Raw genomic sequence first — 27,378 nt, 5'->3', positions numbered from 1 at the left:
CACCATAGATGATGCACTAGTCTGTGGTGCTCATAATCCCGGAATTGTGAGGACGAGTTCTTTAATCCCACTATTGAGCGGTGCCTTGTATCTACCATAGTCCCAGCACCCGGGGTTACTGTGCCCCCCTGCAATGCCAGCACTGGGGGTTACTGGGCCTCTGCAATGCCACGATTGGCTGCGTGCTGTGCCCCTCCCCCGCAGTTCTGAGAGTGCGTATTTATCTACAATAACCTCTGCCCAGTGACTGACACCTCCCGCCCCACTCCCATGCATAGCATTCGCAGCCACGCATGCGCCTTCCACTTAGGAACGGGGAGAGTGTTAGGGGAGAAATGCGTTGGACGCATGCGCACTGGCTGCAGGTGCGCCTAGGGCTTTCTTTCCTTCTCCCTCGGCGGGCGACGGGTACGCACGCGCGCTCGTGGCAGGTGCACCGAAACTCCTCCGCCCTGCTGTGAGTGCCCGGCGCGCATGCGCTGTCTCTCCTCCCCCTCCCTCCCCAATCCCTTCACCGAGCGGCAGGTGTCAGGCGCAGCTAGGCGCTCCCGGGGCGGCTCCTCCTTCTGGGTGTGTGAGGAGGCGGCTTCGCGGCGGTGGCGGCAGGTTGTGTCTGGGCGCAGAGCTGCCCGGCTTCTCCCCCCACAGCGCGCCCGGGGACACACGGGGCGAAGGCGACTCCCGGCCGTGTGGCGGCATGAACCGGACCTACCGCAGCGCGGGGGGCAGCCGGGCCCTCGGCACCATGGAGGTGAAGAGCAAGGTGGGTCGCGGCCGCAGAGGGCGGAGCGAGCCTTTTGGAAAGGGGGGGGGCAGGGCTCGCTCCGGTGGGTCTGGGTGGGCTCGCTCCGCGAGCGGCTGCCGGGGGCAGAGCGAGCTGCGGCGGGGGTGGAGGGGAAGAAGCGGGGCCGCGATCCGCGAGGCGCCGCCGGGGGCAGAGCGAGCTTGAAGCGGGGGGAGAGGGGCTGGATCCGTGACTCCGTGAGAGGCCGCTGGAGGCAGGGCGAGCCTCATTGGAGGTGGGGGCCCAGCAGGAGGGGAGCACTGAGGCATCTGAACCCCAGGGCTGCCTGTGCGTTGCCCGGCACGGGGCCAGGAGTGGTTCTGCATTGTAGGGTGAGGGCGAACTGGGAGAGCTGCTGACTCACCTGCAGAAGGTAGCAGTAAGAGGGAGATTCCTGGGCCTGGGGGAGTGTGTCTACAAGGGAGATCCGGGTTGCCTAAGAGTAGAGGTGTTTTCAGGAGATCCAGAGCGGTTACCTTTACTCTGTCCTTCATGTCTTGTGCCACTGCCTTGATTATTATTCTAACAATTCTCACCATAGTGTTGAAGCTAGTAATAATTAATGCTTGACATCCTCCCTATAGTCTGTGTCCTCTCAGTATTAGCCTCCTTGTCAGATTGCATTTCATCGTATTTTCCCCCATGTCTCCAACAATTGTGGTTGATTGTTCGCTGCAAAACTTGATATTCTTTAACCAAAGTTACAGCATGACTTTACTGATTGGGCGGGCACACTGCTTTCCATCAAGTTACTACATTGAAGTGTAAAACAAGACACAAAGTTCGCCCTGAAATTGACTATGGGCTAACAGAATACACAGGAAAACAAATGCAGACAATATAGGAATATTACTAGGAAAAAAGGGGTGCCTCAAAAAAATCAGTTTAGCTATCATGATTTGAAACATCCCTAACATTATGCTTTGACGACACTAGGGATGTAAAATCTCAGTTAATCTGTTGACCAGTTAAATGCTATGGGAGCAGATGGGGGGAGGTATGGTCTGCAGGGGGTGAGCTGGAGCACCCCCTGCCTGGAACAGGCCCAGCAGGGCTGGAGCAGTCCCTTGCCTGTGGGGGGTTATTCCAGCTCCACATTTAACCATTCACATCTCTGGACTAGTCTAGGATAAAAGTGTCTTTTTAGAAATATGTTAATTAAAATATTTTAATGATTTAAAACTCTAGTGTAAACAGAACAAAAATAATTTTCCCTGCTAAAGTGTTTTTTTTGGGGGGAAAAAGTCTTTTAGCCTAGAATAGAGAATATTTTGATGTAATACAGTGGCTCTGGAATCTTGTTAGCTGGTCATATAACCCACAATTGTCAAGGTGTTGAACTGTGTCTAAACTGGGTGTTAAATGAGTGTTTCATGTCATTTTAATTAATTTGAATTAGAGAATGTGGATGAGGCAGTATCTTTTGGTGAGAGTCAAGCTTACACAGAGCTCTTCTATGACAGAAGTTGGTTCAGTAATAAATACTGTCTCATGCACCTTGTGTCTCTAATATCCTCTGACTAACATGACTATAATGCTGCATACATAAATTGAATTGGGCAACTTGGGAATTGTCTACAGAAGGATAGCTGGAAAAAGTAAATCCAAACTAAAGTGTGAATTTGAAGTTAAGACATCTAATCTCTGCGTAAGTCTTCTAGTACATACTATGTGGGAAATTCCTTGGATGTTGCATATTTCAAATTCTTGGGGCAACAGTTAATGAGAAGGTTTTATTTTTTTTAAAGCTTATGGCCAAATATATTAGTCGTTAAGATGCCACAGGACTCCTTGTTTTTGCTGAAACAGACTAAAGAGGCTACCCCTCAGATAATAAACACGGTGCTCCTGACTGAAGGGAGTTCCTCCTGCAGGTTTCATTTACTTTTGTTATACACAGGTGTGACTGAAATCAGAATGAGTCATTTATTCTACCTTATTGTTCACTAATGTTAGTGTAGCTATAGTATCTATAGAACAGGGTTATTTGCAGAGACAGCTAACTAATCAATTAATGAGTAGGCAGATGGCGAGTTGATGGCTATTGATGACTTATTACACCTACAAATTGTATACCCAGCCAGACTATGAAAAAACAGGGTAGTTTTATTGTTTGCTTTTTCTCCTCTGTGTCCCTTGAAGCTACCACCTTATTTGTTTCATGTAAGGTATTTAAATACATTAGCTATCACATTTTAAAAACATTTTTTTCCTAATTATAGACTTTTTGGGGGGCAGAGACTATATTCACTCATTACCTTTAAACAGGGCTTACCGCAATGGGGCATTTTGCTGCTTTTGGTCTCTAGTACTGTTGTAATACAAATAGTATAATGTAGGAGTGAAAGAGATCTTGAAGATTGGGGAACTGAAGAAAGTACAGTCTGCTTTGGAAGAGGACTAGTGCAAAGTGTATTAGTGAATTGTTAAAACACAATTGTAGTGCTCACACAAGAGGAATGGAGCAATCTGGTACAGGTAGGTTCACATCCCAACTTGCCACAAACTAAATCCTCATGTAGACAGGTTCTTTGAGTTGTGTATATATACCAACATTTCCACTATCAGTAGAACTGAATGGTGGAGCATTTTGTCAGTAGTGCTGAACTGGCAGTGAAATAAAAACCTGAATCTTGTTAGTGTAAATAGGGCTGCTGTGAAGCTGTTGAGGAATGGGTTTGTATCCCCTCTTTGCCTCTCCATTTTAGGCAGGAGCAGAAGTGACAGAAAATTAGGGTGGGAGGAGATATGAATTCTTCAGTTTCTTCCAACAAACCTTGAAAGTAATTAGTTGCATGCTGGCACTTCACCAAAATAGATATGTTGCTGCAATAATTAACTCTATGATTATTAAAGCAGAACCATCAAGTTAATGTGGATATTTTTTCATTCTGTGCTCTGGCTTTAGTTTTAACCTTTTGGGGGCAGTTAATACATCTGAGGCATAGTTTCAGGGTTACAACAGAATTGGGCACAGTCACTGCATAACTTTTCATTTACTTCATATACTGATGGGTTTCATCTCAACCATGAGGATGAAATCAAGTCTTTACTGATTTAAAATTAAACTTGTAAAGTTAATGGGTTGCTGCTAGTAAAACATTTAATACCAGCAAGTATAAATTAAGATGAGACACCTGTTTAATAGACAGAAAAATGGTGTGATAGCTTTAAAATTTTAAGTTTTGCCTTCAAATATACATTTAAGAAAAGTGAATGGGCAGTACCTGAAGTTTTTGTTGCTGAGATTCTTATGCATATACAAAATCAGATGTCATATTCAGGATGACCAAGATCCTAAATGAGTAATGCTTTTAATTGATCATCTTTGATATTCATGTATAGTTGCCAGTCAGTATATTAGACTTGTCATCTCAGAGTGTGTCTACAGTGACACAGGTATGACACTACAGTTGTAGAATGGATGCTTCTTACATCAAGGGAAGGGTTTTTTTCCCCCATTGTTATAGTAGGTAGTAACTCATTTCTATGAGAGGTGGTAGCTAAGCAGATGGAAGAAATCTTGTGAACTAGTGGCATCTCTGGTGGGAAATGGGGAGTATTTTTATCTAGCTACATTGCACAGGGTACAGATTTTTTTCACTGCCCTGAGCAATGTAAATGGTTCATCTAACTTTTAGGTACAGACCAGGCTTTAATGTAGAGTTGTGTGATATTATTTGGGCTCTGCCTTAAACATAACAGTAAAAACAAAAAATATTTGCACAGAATCAAAAGTTAAATGTATTCAGAACACGATGTCACATTGGAGCATGTTACTTAAAGACAGAAATAATTACATACTGCCCGGCATGGTCTCTCACATAAGTACATCTGAAAGGTCACTTTCATTCCTCTCTTTAAAACTATTTGGTTAAGCATTGTCTGATATTTTTGTAAATTATCAGGTCACAAATTTATACACTTAACAGAATAATTTGAAAGTTTCATTGTCTTTGTCATTGTGATTTCTATCTTACTCAAATCAGATGCTTTTATTGTAGTTTGGAGCTGAATTTCGAAGATTTTCTCTGGAAAGATTGAAACCTGGAAAGTTTGAGGAGTTCTATGGATTATTGCAGCATGTGCACAAGATCCCCAATGTTGAAGTTTTAGTTGGATATATAGATATTCATGGAGATCTGCTGCCTATCAACAATGATGACAATTATCATAAAGCAGTTTCCACAGCCAATCCTCTGCTCAGGGTTTTCATTCAAAGAAAAGGTAAGTTAACTAATTTTATTTATTGATAGTGCCTACTATGTACAATGTATATGTGCCATGTGGTCATGTATTTTGCCCCAGTCTAATTTTTTACAAGTCCCAATTTATCATCCCATTTCTCCATGTTGACTTATGTGCTGACTTCTTACTGATATTCACTAGGACTCCCAACTGTCCTCAACAGGCTGTTTGGAAACATGTTGTGCACTATTGCTGTGGGGCTCAAGATTCCCTTCTGTTTGATTACTCTTCTACTAAGCTACATTTCTTATTGCATTTGGAAATGTCTGTAATGTGTTGATTTAAACTCCATTCAGCACACCAAAAATCTTTCTAAAAAAATTCCAAATTCAGAATGGAAATTTATCTTCTCCTACACCTTTCTTTCAGCAACAGGTATAATTTCCAGGTGCAATTTTTTGGTCTTATCCTTAAACTCTTATGCTCTTTCTCATGGAGGAAAACTGAATATTATGTTGTCAGATATGTTCTTGTCCTGTAGCAAGTTGTTGACTGTTTAACAGAAGGAAACTGAAAAGTGCTACACCTGTGATTCTAGTTGGTTTTCTCTGGATTCAGACAGGCTCATGATCCTCTCTGTAAAGCTTCTCCTTCAATAGCAGGAGCACATCTAAACATAGGATTCCTTTGTTGTTGCATAAAACAAAGTTCTGTTGCACCAATCAAGTTGACTGAATTTTAAATAGAGGGATATTTTGTTGCATGTGAGTTAAGCTTTGCTATCTTTAGTAATTTATTTTAAAAGACCAATAAAACAGATTTTTCTTACAAAAATAAATATTTGATTTTTCCACAAATAGAACTCTTTAGAAAATGTTTTAGCTGAAATGTTCCTCTTTCCTAACAGAACTTTTAATACAATTTGTCTTTTGCTGTCTACTGTGTTGCCATTAAAATGTATTTCCTGTATTTAAGTGTTCATGGAACAAGTAAAGACTCTGTGATTCAATCTTTAATTGGCAGGAGCTGGACTAGGTGACCTGTCTCTATGTAAGCTCCTTCAGCAGCCATATGACAAAAAGCAGATAAACCATTTTGTCAGATTGAGATGATTAAGGTTGTATTTTAGCACCCCAGATTTTGTTACCACAGTTGTACATGCCATTCCTTGTATGCATGTTAAAATTAATAAATCATGGTATGTAGCTTATTTTGCTGTTATCTGGGCCAAAGTATCTCCGTACTAGGTATTGACCAGTTTTAAAGTCACTCTCATACGTGGTCAGCTGGAAATACTATAGCATGCAGACATTGCCTTTCTTCCTCTTTTCCATTCTTTGATACCATTCTTGTAACTTCATGTGTGAGCTGCAGAAAACTAGGAAATAGACCTCCAAGTTGTTCCCAAATCTGGGTCTTGAAATCAGTGTGACAGCCAGTATTTATATTTTTATATTGTACCAATGTGATTAGTTTGAAAAAGTTTGTACTGAAGGGTGAGAGAAACCTAAAATGTGTTGTTTAAAAAAAGAAGTTTAACAACTCAGGCCTAGTTGCATGATACTGAAAACTACCCAAATTCATGCAGTCTAGTTTCTGATTTGTTTTATTGCTCAGTTAGGAGTATTTATACACTATTTTCTGTTTCCATAACTTTTATCTGCACTTCAGTGGAAATATCCACCATTGACAAGGCTGCTTCAGTTTGTCACTTCTGAAATTAGAATTTGTTGAGGGGAAAAATTACACTTGTGTACTGCCACCCCTTTTTGAGACCTTTATCTTCTGTAACATTGTTTGTATTACAGACAAAATCTGTAGTTTATATCCAATATACCTTAAGCAGAGATAGTGGGGAGCAATAAGACCCTTAGTAGACCACCACCACGAGAGAGGAAAAATAAGCGTTTCTTAAAACACCTGAAAGTCTAATCTCAGTACCTTGCTTGTTTAGAAATTGATATGTATTTTAAATGAGATGGTAGAATTTGAGGGAAATACCCATACCAAAACCTGACATACTTGTAAGTAGAGCAGAACAGATTAGAATTCTGAGTGTTACAGTTAATATCCATAATGTAGCTAGATCCCCTTAATAAAATGTCAAAGGCCTTGGATTCACTAGGAAACCAGGGGGCTTGATCACATGTTAACCAACTTGAGGTTATGTTTAAATGAAGGCAAGGCAGTTTGAAGTTTTTAACATTATGAGCAGGTCGAGGTAAACATTGTGTTCCTGCTGGTGTTTACTAGAGAGATAAGCGACTAGTCAGCTACCCTATAAGCAAATACTTATTGGGTAGTTGAGTAGTACTCGACTAGTCACTCCCCCCGCTGCCTCTATCAGAGAGAGGTAGCAAGGGCAGGGAGGAGCATGAGCTGGTGCGGGGGGCTGGTTCCTCTCAGCATCGTCCCTGTGGGGGGCAAGGAATGCAGAGGGCAGCGGAGAAACAGCACGAATGGGGAACTGAAACAATCCCACTCTCGCCGGTCCAACTGCTGCTCCTCTCAGTTTGAAATACGCAAGAGCCACCTGTGGCTCTATTACATTTCAAAGGAAGAGGCACAGAGGAGAACACATGCCAGCGGGGACTGCTTTAGTCCCCCCTTATCGACTAATTGAGTAGTCAATAGAAATTCCATTGGTTACTCAATTAGCTGTTTAATTGAAATTTAACATCACTAGTGTTTACTTCAGCTTGTGAACAGGAGAAGACTAGAAACTGTTTTCTCACCTGGAATTTTATTATGTTAGGCCGGGTCTATACTAGACCTGGAAGGTCGGCTTAAAGTATGCAACTCCAGCTTCGTAAATAATGACCTACCTTAAACTGAGGTTGGTGCAGTCTCTACAATGGGAGGTTGATGGAAGCAAATGCTCCTGTCAGCTTCCCTTACTCCTCATGAAGTGTAGGCTTACTGGTGCCAATTAGGGGTGCCCTCAGCATTTGATTCAATGGGTCCTTATTAGACCTACTAAACTGAATGCCAGAAGATCAATCTTCAGCATGGGAAGTGGAGACATAGCCATTGCTAGGTAAGAGAACACTTTTTCTCCTACTATAGACGCACCCTAGCAGGGTGAGTTGTGTTGATTTGTTTTTATTTGTTTTATAATATCATCTAGCTCACTCCTATCTGCATCCTGAAGTTCCTTTCATGACAGATTATCAGGTATTGTTGATATCTTGGAAGAGGTAAAAGGGAATTCAAAGGCTGAACTGATGGTGCTTTAATTCAGTCAAAACGTATGGGAGTCTGTCAGCAAGAGAAACCTGACCTACAGGTGATACAAGTGTGAAGGCCAGCTGGGCATATCTTTTTGCCCTCTTCCACAATACAAGAACACAGGATACTCAATAAAGCAAAAGCCATACAGAAATACTGGGGGAGGGGAAGTTTATACTACTAAAAATTAATTTGTAGAATTCAATGCCACAGAATACTGAAGTAGCAAAGTGAAAATAAATGTACTATCTAAAGGTGAAGCGAGACTTAAGAAATCATTTAATTCTTCCTCGCTACTGCAGCCTTGTTCAGTATAGCGCTTCTGGCATTTGTGTTTACAGTGCAGAGCTTTCTTTTCTCCCTCCTTCTCTCCCCCCAGGGATGACTATTCCATGCTAGGGATGTTAAGATAGAATTTTTACTGGCTACTCAATTAGTCAATAAGGGATGGCAGCCCGGCTCAGTCTTGGCTTGCACAGGGTCTGGGACCTACCCCTGCTGAGGCTCTGCATTTTAAATGTAGTAAGAGCCTGCCCATCCAGCTTAGTATGTTTAAACTGCAGAGCTGCATTGGGGGTAGGTACCCAGATCTGGCGCAAGCTGGGACTGAGTTGGGCTGCTTTCCCAGCCAGAGCGGCTTCTGTCTGGCTAGCCTGGGCTGCATGTGGTGAGCCTGGGACCCCCTGCAAATAGCGGCTGCTGCTGGAACAGCCTTCCCTGCCCTCTCTTCCACACTACCCCTCCACCCACCCACCAGGTGCTGCTGTCTCTGATAGAGGCAGCAGTGTGGGGATGGACGGACACCATGGAGACTGTGCTGGGGGGACCGGCTTTTAACCCGGCTCCCCCCAGCACTGGCTCCTCCTTTCCCCTCCCCCCTTGGTGCCTCTGATACAGAGGCAGAAAGAGGAGGTGGGAGCAAATAGTCACTAGATTAACTGATAAGCCTAGACTTATTGGTTAGTTCTCACTTACATCCTGATTCCATGCCATAATAAATGTAGTTTTCAGTTACTCTGGCTATATGTTTACAGGTATAATCAATCTTCATGCTTCAGGGTATAGTCTAATAGGCAGCTAATGTCATGAACTAATTACATAACAAAGCATGACTGTATAATTCTAATCACTTCCATTATGTAACTAGCTGCAAATGTAATACTTCTTTGCTTCCACTTAATGCTTTCCTACGGAGGGAGGGAGAGAGAGAGATTGGAGACAAACTATCAAATTGTCTCTGGTACCCTGTTAATCCCATAAGCACTTAATTTTGGTCCTGCTCGATAATTGGTGGAATGAAAGAAGAGTTGGGTTTTAAATTATTTACTTTTTTTTTTTTTTTTTGAGGAATATCTCTAGATGTTTTCCCATGCTTTCAGCATTTTGACACCCTACCTTTTCCTAAAATCCTGGTGAGAAACACTTGAATCCAGCATAATTACTGTCATACCTGTAAATACTTTCCCAATTTAGGTTTGAAATGTCTCTAATCAATATTTAGGTCTCCATTCTTTTCTGCATGTCAATTCATAAATGTTAAATACCAATGTTAGGTGCATTATGATTGACCAAAAAAATCTTATTAAATTAAAAACTATTAAATTAGTTTTTCCCTCCTAGTATTATGGTACTCTAATTAAAATGTGTTCAGATGCTTATCTTTAGAAGCTTGTTGCTTGAAGGATAACTTTACCAATACATGCATTCCTTTGGAAGCATATCAGAGGGATTGTTGACAAATTGTGCAATTCCAGGTGTTGAAGAATATTGAGTTGAAGTTTTCAATAATTATACAATTTAAAAAAGTCTACATCACATACACAAAATTAGTATTACCAGTGCATTTGAGAGCATTACAACAGGAAGTTTTTATACCAAGTTGACATTCACCTTTACATCTGTTATCAACACCTTGTTCTTTGGCACTATGCCAAAATATTTTCCACTGTAACTATAAACTGATTAGCTAGATGTCAGAACAAAGGTGTCTTTGTACGCAGGATACTGCTTCAGAAAATTTGTTTGGGGATTGAGGAGAGGTTAAACAGAATCATGCTACCTGGAAGAGTTAGAGATGAGTTTTCTTGAAGCTTAAGCTTTCCCTACTTCTCCCACAAATTATGTAATTTCATACATTTTCTACCATAAATTTTGTGCTAGTTTACTTGAGATGATATCCAAAGCTATATCCATTAGGGCTTTTTGGATATCAGTGTGGTGGTCTGGAAATGTGGTGGCATTCTGACTTGTAAGCTTAGAAATGCTATGTCTTGTGCATCATGGAGCTTTAAGAAGTGGATTTTAAAAGGTAAAACGCCTGCTCAGTAATAGAAATTTCCAAGAGTGTTGCATTTACTATGTTTTATGTGGGGGAGGAGCAAAGGGGTAGTTTTTTGTTTTTGTTTTGTAGGTTATGGCTGCCGTGAAGTTCAGATCTTTTCTAACAAGTAGTTTCCAAAATCTTGACTTTCATTTGAAAGGCACTTTCTTGCGTTTTGCAGCATATGTTCAAATGGATGTCTTTTGTGGTATTCTTTACAATTCAATTGAAAAAATGAGTCTAAGAAAACTGCTTTTGTAACTGAGTTTAGGCTCCTATGCTGACTTCAATAAGTCTGACGTTAGCCTGAGATTTTTTTCTTGGTTTTTGTCTAGATTTGTAAAATTAAAGCACGACCTTGGCAGTGCTTGAAAGTAAAAGTGTGGCCATGTCAGGAGCACTGGCAGAGAGCTGTCCCAGCACTCTGTAAGGGGAGTAGATAGTTGCTCTGAGAGCCCATTTACACTGTGCTTTATGATAGTGTTTCTTAACCTTTTTTAATAAAGTACCACTTTAAAACGATAAATACCCCCAGTACCTACAGTTTTCAGACACAATTTTTTTCTACCATTGCAACACATTTCTTTAAACAATTTAATCGTAACTGGGCAGGCAATGACATTTTTGGGTGTAAAAAGTACAAAAATAATAAAGTGCTGTAAAACTTAAAACAAAAATTCAGTTTTCTCCAAACTTCAGTTGTGTTGACAAACCCCCCCCCCCCCCAGGCTTCTCTCAAGTACCCCAAGGGTACTCGTACCACTAGTTGAGAAACACTGCTTTATAGCACTGTAACTTGCTGCGCTCTGAGGGAGAAAGGGTGTCTGTGTGTTTTCATACTCCTGAGCCAGAAAGTTGCAGCACAGCAAAGTGACAATGTAGATTTAGTCTTCTGCAAAACACTATTTGCACACTCAATTGTGTCAAGGTATTACAGATCTTAAAACAATTAATGTTGCGTGTAATTTGTGTACAAGTTGCAGCTTAAATGTAAAATCAGGAAATGCAAAAGTTAAGTTGTTTCCATGTACATTGTAACTTCCATGTACATTTCCATGTAACTTGTACATTAAACAAGGAAAAAATGAACAAAGGAGTGCATACTACAGTTGAGCTATGTTGTTGTGACTTCAAATATTTGCATTTTCTGCTTGTTCAACTATGTATTCTGAACGTTACAATATTTGGTTCTTATGTTAAATCCCTCAGTTTTTAATGAAAAAAGCATAACCCTAAAGTCCACAATCAACCATTAAGCAAAAGCTAAGCAATAAAATTCTCAACCTGCCTTATTTTCACACCTAAAAGGCACCCATAACCCAAAGACTAGCTGATGCCAATTTATACTCAGGTGACTTCTGTTTTGAGGCTTTTGAAAGCTACTTTTTTTGTTAATGATCTTAAAGTGCATCGTTTCTATAGTTTAAGCTTCAAAACAGATAATCATAAGTGGCTCAAATTGTCCTAGAAAATTAGCCTTTTGAATGAACAAAATAAAGTTACAACTGCTTTCTCAGTAAAATTTACCAGACTATGAACATTGCATTAAAAGAGCAGTCTGGATTACTTGTCATCAGCAATCCAAATGTTATCATTCAGAAGAAATGAAGCCGAAATAGAGAGTATGTGCAACTTACCTCTGATGCTTGTTTAAAATGGGTCTAGTCAATAGAAAGTAGAATAAATTACATGAAAACTGAAGTTTGTGTTTAGGTTTGACAGTTTAAATCCTAACAAATTTTCATAATGCGTTCAGTGACTTCAAAATATCCTCTGCTGATTGATCCCTGCAGCAATAGAGAGTTAAACCTGCTTACATATGCTATCTTGCATACCTGGTAGTAAATTCAAGAAGAGTAGTGATGTTGCCTCCTCTCTGCAATGACAGATTTCTCAAGCGGCGGAGGAACTTGTGGGGAGAGGCATATTGCCTTTTACTAGCTTAGCTGAATTTGACTTTTGTTGTGTAGTCTTAAAACCAGACTTCTGAAGTCTCAGATAATTTTAAAATTTATATTTGTGTAACAGTCCTATAAATATTTCTACATATTTTACAAAATCTCTTGTGTAAATCAGTGAGAGGTAGAAGTTAAAGATCCCAGGACTAAAACAAAATAAACCTTGCTCCAGCTAACATTCTTTCTTAATGAAACAGGTTCTAATGTCCCAGGCTGTATAACTTATTATTTATACCTACAGTAACTGTGCTGCTGTCACTTAAATCGGTGGTTTCCAACCTTTTTAAGCACAAAATCAGTTTTTGAATTTAAGTGCAATCCAGGATCTACCTCAGACCCAAATACCCTTGCCCCACCTACTTCGTGCCCCTTCCCTGAGGCCCTACTCCTGCTCGCTCTGTCCTCCCTCCCTCTCTTTCACCTGGCAGGGGCAGAGGGTTGGGATATGGGCTCTGGTCTTGGGCTAAGGGATTTGGAGTGTGAGAGGGGCTTTGAGCTGAGCCTGGGGCATGGAGTTGGGGTGGAGGGAGGGGGTTCAGGATACAGGCTCTGTAAGGGAGTTTGGGTCCGGGCTCAGCTCAGGGCTAGAACAGAGGCTTGGGATGTAGGAGGGGGTTCATGACTGGGGCAGGGGTTTGGGATTCTAGCTCCTGGTGGACATTTTTTACCTCAGGTGGCTCCTGGGTAGTGTGCAGTCAGGCTAAGGCAGGCTCACCCCTGCCCTAGCTCTGCACCACTCTCAACAGCCAGCAAACTCCCTCCATCCCAAGTCCTGTACCCTCCCCATTAATTCTATGGAGGGGTAGTATACAGGGTGGGAGGGGGCATCCTGAAATCAGCACCCCCTGCCCTGCCCTGCACAGTAAGTAGGAAGAACCAGGATGAGGGGGCAGCTCCAAGGCAAAGGGCAGGAGATGCACAGCAGTAGGGAAAGGGGCAGTTGAAGTGCTGTGCTTGACAGCCTCTTGGCCAGTCAGGATCACCTGTCAGAGGCTCCAAGCTCTACCAGTAGATCGCGATCTACTGGTGGGTGACCACTGACTTAAATCATTTTGTTTTCTTGTATGAAAGGTACATATATTAAAACCAGATTTTCAAATGCCTAGTCTGAGCTAATTTTGTAAATACGCAATCATATTTTTAGATTAAAGATCTCTGCCATTATAACTTGTCTAAACACAGGAACCCTCTCCATGTGATTAACATCCTGCTAACATTGTCTTAAACTTGAAGCTGTTTTGCTATATTAAAATTGTAAAAAGGCTTAACATACTGCCTCTCAGTTCTTTTCTCTGATCCTCACTCTTTAATCATATCTTTTTTTAAAAGAAAAAATTGCTGATCAGGCTGAAAGTTCACAGGCTGATTTTCTTTCAGCTAATGTTAAATTCCAGAAAAATAGCAGTTATAGTGACAGATTTTTAGCTAGAGGGATTAAACATTCTCTCAATTTGTGAGCTTTTCACAGTTTGTGTTTCTTTCATTAGTTTAAATTTCACATTCAGCTTACAGTGCCGTTAGTGCCATAGCAAATTCTTATGGTGCTCTGTGGATTAGCCATCTTGGAAAAAAGATACCTCTCCAGCTACCACTTTTTAGGAGTGTGATTTTTAGTGGTCTTAATTGATGTCAAAACTTCATATATAAATACATATTTATAAATGTCTGGTTTACTACCATATATGTAAGGTGGATAAAAATAGATTCAAAATTGACTTTTTGATCTTTCTAAAAATAAACCTGATTTAAAATGATTTTGAATTGCATACAAAATATAAGGCCTAAACTTATTGTAATTTCTAACAATGTTAAAGATTCAGCATATTTATTTATTTAATCAGAAACCTTGAGTAGATTAAAGGCTAAGATCTTTTTCTGTTTAAAGAAAAAGTAATTCTAAGTTTTGAAGTCAAGCTTTGTAAATATGGCCTTATTGGTGATCTGAATTAACTTGTTTCTAGTTTAGACAGACCCTAAGACACTAGAGTGGCACAGGTGTGGCACTACAGCTGAGCCTTCATAGCACTGTAGCATAGACACTACCGCAACAGAAGGGGCTTTTAGGCCTTGTCTCCACGGCACAGTGGCTTGAATGCTGCAGCGATTGATCCACTGGTGGTCGAATTATTACGTCTGCTTAGAGGCGTTAATCGATCTCCAGACACTTACCTGTCAACTTGGGTAGTCCACCAGGACAAGAATGGCTGGAGTTTACTGGAGAGCAGCCTCTGCCGACCTTATTATATGGAAGTCACCTCAATCACTACGTCGACTTCAGCTACACTATTTGTGTATCTGAAGTTAAGAGAATTAGATGAGTAGGAACTTAAACTCTAGTTGCTTTCACTTATTTTTTAAAGCTTTCCCAGGAAGACCTGAAATCAGTTTTACTTTACTGACTACAGTTAATTCCTCCAATTTAATAAATTTTGTTTTTTTTATAAGAGGCACGTAAGAATTAAAAACACATGCCCCTCTGCCATGTATATTGGCCAAACCAGACAGTCTCTGCATAAAAATAAATGGACTCCAATCAGACATCGAGATTGGTAACATACAGAACACAGTAGGAAAAGGGATTGAAGGTCTAGAAAACATGAGCTATGTGGGACAGATGAAGGAATTGGGCTTGTTTAGTTTGGAAAAGAGATGACTGAGGACATGGTAGTGGTTTCAGGTATCTAAAAGGGTGTCACAGAGGATGGGGGAAATTATTCTCTTTGGCCTCTGATAATAGGACAAGAAGCACTGTGTTTAAATTGCAGCAAGGGAGGTTTAGGACATTGGGAAAAACTTCCCAACTGTCAGGGTGGCTAAACACTGGAATAAGTTGCCTAGGGAGGTTGTGGAATCTCCATCACTGGAGATATTCAAGAGCTGGTTAGATAGACATCTGGCAGGGATACTCTAGAAGACGTTGCTTTGTCCTAATGTGAGGGGGGGGGCACTGGACTTGATCTCTTGACATCCCTTCCAGTTCTAGTGTTCTATGATTCAATCTCCCTGGACACTTAGTTTTAAAAGTGGCCGTTCTTCAACAAAAACACTTAAAACAGACTTCAAGGAAAAACTGCAGAAATGCAATTCATTTGTAAAGTTGACACTAATCTGGATTTGAATAGGCATTGGGAATGTCTGACTCACTACAAAAACTTTCTCTTGGTATTCATACCTTTTCATCAACTGTTGGGAGTGGGGCCACATCCACCCTGACTGAATTGGCCTAGTTAAGGGCTGGGCAAGATGGGGATGGGGTTTGTCGCCCAGCCAGCCTAACACTTTGATCTAGCCCACTTACTGCATCTGGCCACTTTCTATTTATATCCTGCTGCCCCTGCCTCCAAATTTCCAGGCAAGGGCACAGGCAGCAGGATCCTGTTTAAATGGCTCATGATCACAGCACTACCTGGCAGATGCTGGAGCTGTGATCCCTTTAAATAGCTATAGCAATCCTGGACAGCTGCCAGGCAACGAGGTAGCAGTGGGGCAGGAACTACAAGCCCTTTGCTGTGGTTTTTAATTCAAAGTCTCTGGCCCCAGACAACTCTGGGAAGGGGGGGTGAGGAGGCTAGTCCCCAGCCTGCCCTTTCCAGGGGTGGAGCTGGTTCATAACCACATACCAAAATTCATTAAGTGGTCCCCCTGTGGAAAATTATTGCCCACCCTGGCCTAGTTAGTATAGATCCTCCACTTGATAAGAGAACTCTTTTTTTTTAATGTGCTAGTATATTTTAATGTGCTAGTATAATTATGTGCTAGTATAATTTTATTTAATGTGCTAGTATAATTATGCTTTCTCCTGTAACTTCCACTCCAGTGCATTGGAGTGGTGAAGAGTATGTGCAAATAGGTTAGTGATAGAAATGTAGCCGTGTTAGTCTGGGGTAGTTGAAGCAAAATGCAGGACAATGTAGCACTTTAAAGACTAACAAGATGGTTTATTAGTTTGTTAGTACCATCTTGTTAGTCTTTAAAGTGCTACATTGTCCTGCATTTTGCTGCAAATAGGTTAGTCTTCAAGGTGCTACAGGACTCCTTTTTGTTTTTACAGGTACAACTAAGATGGCTACCTGTCTGATACAAAACACAGGGTGTTTTGTTTAATGAAAAAAATTGTGTTCTATTTGACTGTTTAATATGATTCTAGTTTCTATCCTAATGCAATTCACAATCATGAGCAAAAGTTAATTAGCTAGTCAATTGTCTGTTAGTGGCAATGTTTAATACATTAGTATTAAACATTTTCACTAACATACAATTAAGAATCTGAAAATATGAAGCTATAATGTATTATTAAACTATGTAGTTATAGCATGCCCTCCTAAGTAGCAAATTTAATTAAAAGTCAACATGTTTTAATGGTTGTAGAAACAAAGAATGCACTTTTTAAAAGAAAATAACTGAAGTAGAAATGGAAAAGTTGATAATTATTTAAATTGAGGCTTTCCTCTTGGTGACTTAAATCTTTGGCACCAATCATTTAAATGATAGATCTCTAGAATCTGTTTCCTGATAAAAATAAAAATGTGTGCGGCAGCGCAGCACATCTTGGAGGCCTGTGGAAATTCTTGCACTTTTTTTGTCCTGGAAGTTAAGACATTCTATTGGATATTACCTGGGGCCAAGCTTGTTCCTCTGTCCTTTTTTTTTTCTTTTTTTTTTTTTTTTTAGCTTTCACTGATATACGGTGAAACATGCCCAATCTTTTCCTCAAGGACTTGTCAATTTTGTGTGCGGTATGTGCTGTTCGGGCAATCTGGACTAAGATGGACAAGCCCATTTTAATTTTGATCGCTCTGGATCTTCCCATCTCCTCTCTGTCCTTGTTGAATGTGTAATCATTGGCTCACATGTTCAATTTTTTAAGTTATGTGCTTTGAACCTTGATCTTAGAAGTGCAGATATGAACTTTGTACTGTCCCTAGATTACATGTTCAAACATAAGTTTCATTTTCCGAGCTTGGCATAAATTTTTAAAATACATTGTCTAAATTTCTTATTCTGATCAGAAGAAAAAAATATCCACAACTGTCCATAATCTGCCATGGATATGAACCTTAAATAAATATTCAACATTGCTTAATTTGTGCCAGGACATAGCCTTAGCATCTTTTGCTTGGCAGTTCATATCCCCAGTACTCTTGGGGTGGGGAGTTGCATCAGTTATGTATATAAAAAAAATTGCTTGAGCCCTGGCATCTTTCATTACAATAAACTGCATATTTAACACCATAATTAGTAGTATTGAAGCGACTTCATAGTGATTGTTGCTTTGAGGTTTGTATTTATTGTCCATATAAAATCCTTCTTTCGCATTTGAATTTAGTCACCAGATTTCACACTAACTCGTCTGGAAACGAATAGATTTTCTGTAATCTTTTTTGTCAAAGGTTACAACAAGGCTTTGGCACAAAGAATACTTAAAAATGAGCCCTTTCTGATATTGCACCTGAGTGTTTTAAAAATTTGGTCCTAATTAGTGTTCCCTCTAAGCTGCACGCTTCACAGGTGATCAGTCCTGCCTAGTCAGGGGCTCTGGGCTTAGCCCAGGGAGCTGACTGATTAATCACCTGTAAAACTAGAGGGACCACTGGTTCTAATTCTTGCTTTATTTTAGTTCAGTAGCTCCAAATTTCTCTAACAGGTTGCTTAATGAATCCTGTTTTTATAACCCAACTAGAAGATTGGGATTGGTCTTGCCTTGGGCAGGGGGCTGGACTTGATGGCCTTCTAAGGTCTCTTGCAGCTCTATGATTCTGTGATTTACCTGGCATTAGTTGAGTCCTTAAAGAAGTTTTGTTTTTCTTCATTTAAATAATTGTTTTCAGGTGGGACAAGGGATCAGAGATTCAATATGCAGGCTGCTCCTGGGAGAGAGGACAGCCCCAGCCCTCTCTCTCAGAAGTAGCTTGGGACCTGGTGAGAGAAACCTATCTGTCCATGGCTGCTTCAGCTCCAGCAGGCACAACCAGGGGAGAGCTGCATGTCCCTTGGCTGGGGGACAGAGACACACACAAACAAACTCCCTGAAATATATAATAGATACATTTCCCTTGCTCCACCCCAGCCCTCTCATGGTCATTCTGCAAATATCTCTCTTGACAGACCACCCCATTTCCATTTTATAAGAAACAATTAAACTCTAGGCACATCCCATTGTCCTGGCACAACCAAACCCTTACCTCGCTTTATGACGAGAGGAAGCTAGCTCTTACCATTTAGGAAGAGTTCTTGAACAATCAGACTCACAGATACTTGGACAGACACACACATTTCTAAAATATATAGTGAAAAAGACTAAACTCCCTGAAATGTAGCCAGTGGACTTGTCAAGTTCTTTTAGTGGCTTCCCCCTGTTTTACACTTCTTACTGTTGCTTCTTGTTTTGCTTTGGTTGTGTTACTCTAGTCTAGTCTAACTCTTACTACTCCTGATCTTGGGATATTGAAGCGACAGTTTGGGGTGGGTGGAAGAGACAATAGGATGAGAGGAGACTTCCGAGGGCATTGCTGATTTTTAAATTCTTAGCATACCAAATGCTTCAGCACCATGGGAATACTTTCTTTCATTGAAGAAGTGGCATATGTACCACTATTCATCATGGTGGTCCTACCATAGCTTCTTTAGCACTTCTTGTAGCAATAAAATGGGCTTGAAGAGAGGGCATTGGTGGGGTTGAGTCAGTAGTGATAGAAAGGGTGAGGATATATTTTGGAGAGACACCATGGCCTTCCTAGTGGGAGTTATGTAAGAATCAAAATAAAGGTAAGAAGGTGACTAGTAAAAAAAAAATCAATATATACTACATTCATTAGTGTCGTCTTAGATTTTGAGTGTCTTGATTGATGGAGTATCAGAGGCGTAGCAGTGTTAGTGCATCTGACGAAGTGGGTCTTTGCCCACGAAAGCTTATGCTCCAACACTTCGGATAGTTTATAAAGTACCACAGGACTCCTTGCCACTTTTGATTGATTGGAAAATGCTTTTGAGCAGCCTTAATGTGAAATAACTTTTTTTGTGTAGTATAAAATAGTACATGTTTAAGGGGGTGTATTAATCATAGCAGCTAACTTTAAATTTAAATTGTTGTTTTGTTCACTTAAATGCTCAATCCTACAATGCACTGAACAGTTATTTGTTAAACATTTATTATTTATATTAACTTAACTGCTATTTGAAGCCATATCCAATAATCAACTGGTAAGATTTGTTTTTTTTCCCTTGTTCAAAATTAGGGATGTAAGAGTGTAGCTGTTTAAACTGGTAACTGGGGAGCTGGCTGCCAACGTGTGCTGCTGCCTCCGATACAGAGGCAGCAGTACAAGGCGGCAGGCTGAAGCTGCTACGTGCACCAGATAGGGATGTAAAATAGTAGTAGAGTTGACTACTGCATTTTCCCCTCATCTGTGCTGCCCCAGGCAGCAAGGGGAGAGGAGCCAGTGCTGGGGGGAGCTGGCTTTTAAGCTAGCTCTGCTGTGGGGGAGTGAGGGGGAAGAAGCAGAGGTGCAGCAGTTCTTCCCCTTGCCTGCTGCGCCTCCCACCCTTTATTGACTAGTTGAGTAGTCAATGGAAAGTCCATCAACTACTCGATTAGCTGATTAATCAAAATTAATCCCTGGCTATTGGTACACACTGGCTCCCAGGGAGCTGGCTGCCGCCCCACATATAACCATGTAAGCGCTTACGTTTTCAGAGGTTACATGGTTAGCCAATTACATGTGTTTAACATCCTATTCAAATTGCATTATTTCAAAAAATTGTAGGCTGCAAATGTACTGTCTCCAGTGAATTTTAAATAGTATGCATAGTATTTAAGGGTCACCAAGAGGATACTTCCGGTCTTGTCTCGCTTAATTTAATGGTATTTTGTGGATAATGTTTGAAAGTGCAAAACTTGTGACATTGTAAACCACATTGGTTGGAATACTGAAGGTCCAGCCATAGCTTTGATGTTTCTATGTCTGGGCCACTTCCTATTTTCAGATGGTTACATTCCAGAACCCCTTTTTCAGACCATCATTACATTTTGTATTTCCTGCTTACTAACAACCAGTTTTTCAAATTTAACTACTTAGAATTGCTGTCTTTGTTCTTGGCTAGTAAAGTCGTTATTCAGCTTTCCAAAGCACATAGTAGTTACTTGCATTGCTGTGGTTCCTAATGTGGTAACTAATGTTCTAAGTGAACATAGTAAGTACAGTTCAGTTTTGAAGGGGTGAGGAATATGTTTACTCTGACATGTTTTTCTGGTATGTGTATGTTAGGAATTTCATATATGGAGTATTGCTTGGCTCCAATTTACTTATGTCCCGAGCAGAAACTTCATGAAGTTTCCTGAGATTTTACACTCCACCAAAATTGTGGAAATACTATTTTCTTGTACCCTTTGGATTTAGATTTGCCTTTTCAAGCTCTTCTCTCTATAGAACATAACTATAGGGCATCAGCAGCATTCACAAAGAAATTCCAGTTCCCTGGATCAAAGGGATAGTTAGTCCCAAAAGGTCATGTGATAAATGGAAAAGAAATAGAGTGGTGTCAGTTTTTCTGTATGGGTATGTCTACACTTGCACCCTCTTTCGAGAGAGAGATGCAAATGAAGACATATCCCGTGCTCTATTTGCATAATTACGTTACAGCACTATTTCGAAATAACAGATGCTGTTAAGACGTTATTTCGAGAGACGGGTTTTCTCTCGAAATAACCACATCTTAACAGCATCTGTTATTTCGAAATAGTGCCATAACGCGATTATGCAAATGAAGCATGATATGATAGCTAATTTTCTTTTCCATAAAAACCATTTAAAGCACCTTATACTCTTAAAGCAGGGTTTCCCTACCTATGGGTCGCTATTACATTTCGAAAGGGTCGCCAAGTGTCTCCCCAGGTGGCTCTGCCCTCCCTCCCAGTTTTTGAATTGCTTAGGGTCACCAAGTCTTCCTGAATTGTCAAAATGGGTCCCTATCTGGAAAAGGTTGAGAACTGCTGCTTTAAAAGCTTCCTCTCACCCTCACCCCTCCAAAAAAAAAAAAACCAACCTTGAGCAAATATAAGATATTCAGACACTTCTGTTGCTCCAAATTATGGAAGTTATAGTATTGGCTATTGGTTACATCACTTGTCTGAAGTATTTTTAGCTGTGTGACTCTGTTTTTAATTTACCACCCATTTTACCTACACAGAGTAGGAGCAGGGATGGGATTGTGTGAAATGAAATAAATTTTCCGGAGAGTGAATCCGGGTCACTTGGTTAGCATTCAGATACTTGACTATAATGGGAAAAGCAGCCAGTGAACTTTTTTTTAATTCTTTGTGTCCTAGTGATCTGGAAGGTAGGGTGTGGGAGAAATTATAATAAATGGACTCTGATTATGAATAAGAATTTTAGGTAGGTTGTATGTGGATAAAGAGAGAATACTTGAGTTTGATAATGTCTTGTTTTAAAACAGCTGGAATTTCATTCTTGCCTCAATACACTGTTAATTTTTCTTAATTTTTTTTAAATACAATAGCTTATCTTTGATGGTAATTATAAAGGGAAATGACTTGAAATAAAAAAATAATTACTTTACTGATAGAGAAAATTGTTATTGATTCAGCATGCTGAGAACTTTTTATTAGACATTTTGCACTGTCAGCCTAAAACTTTCTTTACTGATAGCCATGCTAGGCAAAACAGAGTAGTTCACTCTATACTAATTACCAACATATGCTATCTGTTTTCTTGCAGAAGATGCAGACTATAGTGCCTTTGGTACGGTTACCATGACAAGGAAGAAGAATGTTTTATCAAATGTTTTGCGTCCAGATAACCATAGAAAGAAACCACATGTTGTCATTAGCATGCCACGAGACTTCAGACCAGTGTCATCTATTATAGATGTGGATATTCTCCCAGAAACCCACCGCAGGGTGCGACTTTACAAATATGGAACTGACAAACCACTTGGATTCTATATACGAGATGGCTCTAGTGTCAGAGTGACACCACATGGGTTGGAGAAAGTACCTGGGATTTTCATATCCAGGCTTGTTCCTGGAGGCCTGGCTCAAAGCACAGGCTTACTGGCTGTTAATGATGAAGTACTGGAGGTAAATGGCATAGAAGTCTCGGGGAAGAGCCTTGATCAAGTTACAGACATGATGATTGCAAATAGCCGTAACCTGATCATTACAGTGAGACCAGCAAATCAGAGAAATAATATTGTTAGACACAGTAGGACTTCTGGGAGTTCAGGTCAGTCTACTGATACTAGCCTTCCAGGTTACACACCACATATTGTGCAGAATTTCCATCCAGAAGAAGACGACGACGACAGTGATGAAGATGATATTATTATTGAAGATAATGGTGAGCCCCAGCAGATTCCAAAAGCTGTCCCTACCAGTGAAAGTCTGGAATCATTAACACACATTGAACTTGTTCATGAGTCAACACAAAATGGTTTCATTCCTTCCAGTGAAGTAAACTTACATCATTCAGCAGGCAACATTAACATGGAATATGAAATACAAGATCCAGGCAAAAAGTCCTTAGAAGATGGAACAATTATAACATTATGAAACTGCCTCACTGGTGTATTTTATATTAACTGAAGATGCCATAAATTTTAATTTGGCTTAATATATATAATGCAATTTATACCTCTCAATCCTTAAGACCTGCAAACAAATGAAAGGAGCAACAGTAAATGCAAGAAGCTTAGAATTATGTGGACTGATGGATGTCAATTTCATAATTCTATAATTCCATGTAAATATTTTGTAAAGGTAAAATGTAGATGTAACTGTGAATCTGTCCTCGCTGTGATGGGACTGAGGTAAAATGAAGGATGGTTGAGAGATATTGATTGCATGTTTACTTCTAGAGATACATATATTACGATGAGAGGTTAATCAGATTCTGAAGCTGCATGTCTAATCTGAATTTATGGTCATCAGAGTTTACTCCTTAATGACACAATTATTTTAAAATTTTAACATGAAAGACTTACTACTTTTTCTGGTATCTTGAGGAACAGTTCTCTTCTCTTAGTTTACAGTATTTTATAAGATTATCGCTTATGGGCAGGCTTTAGTGATAAGTGTAGTAAATTACATTATGTAAATATCTAAATAAATCTAATACAAAATTAATAGAATGAAGAAAAAATACATGATCATTTTTTGGAGCATGAAATAAGCATGTTGCTATATAAAGATAATTCCAAATGAGAGGAAAGAGTTACTTGAAGTTAATACAGAACTGTTTAATGATTATCAACTATTAAAACACTCTTATTTTTTTTATTATCCAGCACAGGTTGGAGCAATTTAAATCACTTGATAGTTTTACAAAGACTAAAACTTTAAAAAAATCAAATTGGTGCCATTACAACTTCAGAATTTATAATGAGCTAAATTATAAATGCTGTTTTTATATGGCACCCCTAATAGGATATCTTATTTGTCTATTTCAAAACTGCTATAGACAAATATTGAAAACTAAAATCCTGATGCTGCAAACATTTAAACAGGAGTATAAATTGACTCATGAATAGCAGAACAGTTCATTGACTTCAGTAGAATTATTCATGTGCTTTGTTTGTAGCATCAAGGGCTAAAATTGTATTTGTATTAAGAAATAAGTTTGACATGAAATCATTGTAATCAAAACAAATTAGTTCACTTCTAATAATGAAAATCTATTAACTTAATACATACACAGTTGTCCTTTTATACACAAGCTAATTTTTTGAAAAGTAGCCTTCTAAAGGTGGAATTTTCCGGTGACCCTAAAGTACTTAGGCTCCTAAATCCTTCAAACTGCAAGCTTTGATGGAATATAGCCCACCTGAAGTACTTCAGACTTGTGAAATTCAGTGTAATGGAAAATGGTGTTGGCAAATGTAGCCTGAGCTATTTTGCTTATCATGTTTGTATTTATCTTAGTAAGGATGTAGCTTCTTAGCAGAACAAATTTCTATGTAAAATGTGAAATTCTACCTTTAGGTTCTTCCCAGCTCGAATATCTAAGATTTCTAAGAAACAAGAACAAAACATGCTTTTAACAGTTTGACTTTATATGGGAATAAAAGTGAGAACTAGCAACAGTTGCTCCTTGGGAAATTCCGACCCCTCCCAATTAAAAAAAAAAAGTGCAAAATATTTTAAAATTCTGCGTCTCATAGTATCAGCACAATGTAATCATCCCAGTTTCAATTATTTTGGTAAATGATTTCAAAATACCAGTCAACAAGTATGTCTCTAACACATATAGACAAAAAAATTCAAGACCGATTTCGACAGATTATTTATTAAGCATGTGAATATGCAACTTTGAATAACAGTTCATATAAACTAAAATAAACCTATTTCCACACCTCTCAGCAATAGTGCAAAGGCTTGGGAGAGACAGTAGTATTGGAAGAACTGAGGGGAGTAATTGCTGGGAATGAACCTGGAGGGCTGTTACTTGTGGTGGGAGAAGTATGGAACAGGGTTTGGTTGGTTGATGTTTTGGGGCTGGGGTTGAGGAGAGGGCTTTTTAGGAAGTCTCCCTCATGCAGACCTTTGACCCTGACCCCTCCTTACCTCTTCCATTTAGTCAGTCACATCTGCTCCTGTCTGTGACCCTGCACCACCCACAACCCATTCAGCCAAGCATAGTTCCCTTGCACCTTAACTCAACCAGGCATAGCTCCTCTGTCTCCATGTGCCCCGGCATTCCCCACTCCACATTCAGCCAGTCATAGCTGTTCCGCCTCCTTGTGTGTCAGCACCTACGCTCAGCCACTTTCCCAGCTCCATGTAGCCCAGCATTCCCACTCCCATTTATCCCCTCCCATCTATCACCCACCCCCTAACTCCTGTGCCCTGCACTGCCCATCCCGAAATCCTAAGCCTCACAGGGCACTGCCAGTAGGAGGCCAGCCGCTTGGCCCATGAGCCTGCTGCCCTCACTTTTTGCGCTGCCTTGTGAGCGAAAGATGTAATTACGGTTTCCTTTCTCTTTCCTGTCCGATTCTACAGTGGTGGGGGAGGAGAGGGATCTGCTGAGGATATCAAGTGCAGAATTCACCCAGGAATAAATATGTAAATTTAAAAACTGATTTTTAAAAACTTATTTATTCATGCTCTGTTCCTTTATTTATGATGTCTTTCTTTAAAACTAGGTTTAGGTTTTTATTCCCTCAACAATGTACCCCCTTTCCTTTCTCAAGTGAGGACCTCTTTCCTTTATCGTGTTTGTGTGCATTTACTTTCCTTTTATTTACTTGAATGTACTGCGAGTAATCAAAGCAATAAAATGTACTTGGATTAAGAGAAGAGAATGAAATCCACAGATGAATGTGAACTACTAGCACATTTGTGTAGAGGTGTATTGCTTTCATGTATTGCTTTCATTTAGTGGAATTGTTTTATGGATCTAATATGGTACTTTAGTAATGTTGCAACTTGGATGTAAGATAAGCTATTAACTTACATGTGAGTCTGGCACCTGAAAATGCTAACATTACAAAATATTAATTTATTGCTTAAATACAAACACTTCAAGGTAGTATGCTGCTAAACTTTTGTCCAATGCCTAATTTTGAGGGTTTTTTTTTTTTACTCACAGCATATATTTTTTTATATATACCGGTACTAAGAACTTAAGGAAATTCAGGGCATAGAGTGTATAATTGCTCATGAATTTGTCATGAAAGATTTAAAAATTAAAATAACAGACTGCACAATATGTAATCACATAACACTGCAGTTACCATGAGAGAGTTCCAAAATTGTTTATTTTCATCATACCACACTACAAGTTACTAAATATTTTAAAAATCACTATTCCAGGATAATCAACTGAAATAAATGGCTACATTTAACTTTAAATATTAAATGGTACTGGGTTCAGTCTAATACTATACCTATGTTAGCCTTTTATACACTACCTCTTAAAGTTTTTTTTTTAAACAATTAACATCTTTCAAAATTTCTCCCTGTGGGGGGGAGAAAAAATTCAAGGCTTGGATCTTTTAGTGATTTTTAACTGTGAAGTCTAAAATTATGCATGAAAATATCAAGCTGCTGTCAACACACACTCTTTATGTAGTCAGTATCCTCATGCATATGAAATGTATTTTAATCCAGATTTTATAAACTAATTTATATCCAAATTATTTCTAAATGCAGTGGAATATCAAAATTCTTTTGAATAGTGTTATTTGGATGTGTACATACACAATAAAAGCAAGCTGTCCCTCTTTTCTGCAGGCTTCTGAAAACAGATTAGCCTTTTAAGTGCACCTTATTAGAAAAGAGGAAATGTTGATGGAATTAAGATACATTCACTTTGGATTGCTGTTATGGAATCAGTAAAAGTTAAGCTTACCTGAATCATATGTTCTTCCACAGCTTCAGTAAACTTAGGACAATGTCATCATGAGCTGTCTGCAACATGTACTTTTGTGAATATTCTGTATTTTATAATTAAATTTTACTTGCAATGTGATTTTTACACAAATGAAAACTTGTTTAAAATGTCAAATATCAGTATTTTTCTTACAACTTTAATGTATAATGTACATTGATATTACTAAATGAACTTTGATTTTATAAAATCAAATTAGCTCTAGCTGTATATTAGTCTTATATTTTTACAAACTGGAATAATAAATGCATATAGAAATATATACTTGCTTTTTAAAATTACTTTGGCAAGTCCAAGAGAATTTGTATTCTTCTAAAAGGTGAAAACATGGACACATTCAGATACAGGTCTCAAAGGACTCTTAATTTGATGCAAAGAAAAGTACAATAGTATCAGCTACTTTTATAACCTTAGTAGGACAGAGAAAACTAAGTTGTAGGAATACATCCACCTTCACTTGTGCCCTCATCTGGGCTGCTTTTATATCCTATACTT

At 39.4% G+C, this 27,378-nt stretch overlaps 1 protein-coding gene across 1 annotated transcript; it reads left to right on the top strand.

The window, feature by feature from the left end:
- Positions 1-398: 398 nt before the first annotated feature.
- On the top strand, positions 399-27,165 carry PARD6B (par-6 family cell polarity regulator beta). The gene is made up of 3 exons (XM_075901201.2): positions 399-763; positions 4,789-5,011; positions 22,213-27,165. Exons 1-3 carry the CDS (start codon positions 698-700, stop codon positions 23,043-23,045), a joined length of 1,122 nt encoding a protein of 373 aa, XP_075757316.1. The 5' UTR covers positions 399-697; the 3' UTR covers positions 23,046-27,165.
- The last annotated feature ends 213 nt before the right edge of the window (positions 27,166-27,378 follow it).

This window comes from Pelodiscus sinensis, chromosome 17 (assembly GCF_052426305.1).
Source record: "Pelodiscus sinensis isolate ZL-2025 chromosome 17, ASM5242630v1, whole genome shotgun sequence".
NCBI classification, from domain to species: domain Eukaryota; kingdom Metazoa; phylum Chordata; order Testudines; family Trionychidae; genus Pelodiscus; species Pelodiscus sinensis.
Note: the sequence above shows the minus strand (reverse complement) of the source record. Positions and strands in the feature narration are given on the sequence as shown.

Coding starts and splice junctions, on each gene's coding strand:
- PARD6B (XM_075901201.2), top strand. CDS start 698: ATGAACCGGACCTACCGCAGCGCGGGGGGCAGCCGGGCCCTCGGCACC. Junction 764..4,788: donor CCATGGAGGTGAAGAGCAAG/GTGGGTCGCGGC, acceptor CTTTTATTGTAG/TTTGGAGCTGAATTTCGAAG. Junction 5,012..22,212: donor GGTTTTCATTCAAAGAAAAG/GTAAGTTAACTA, acceptor GTTTTCTTGCAG/AAGATGCAGACTATAGTGCC.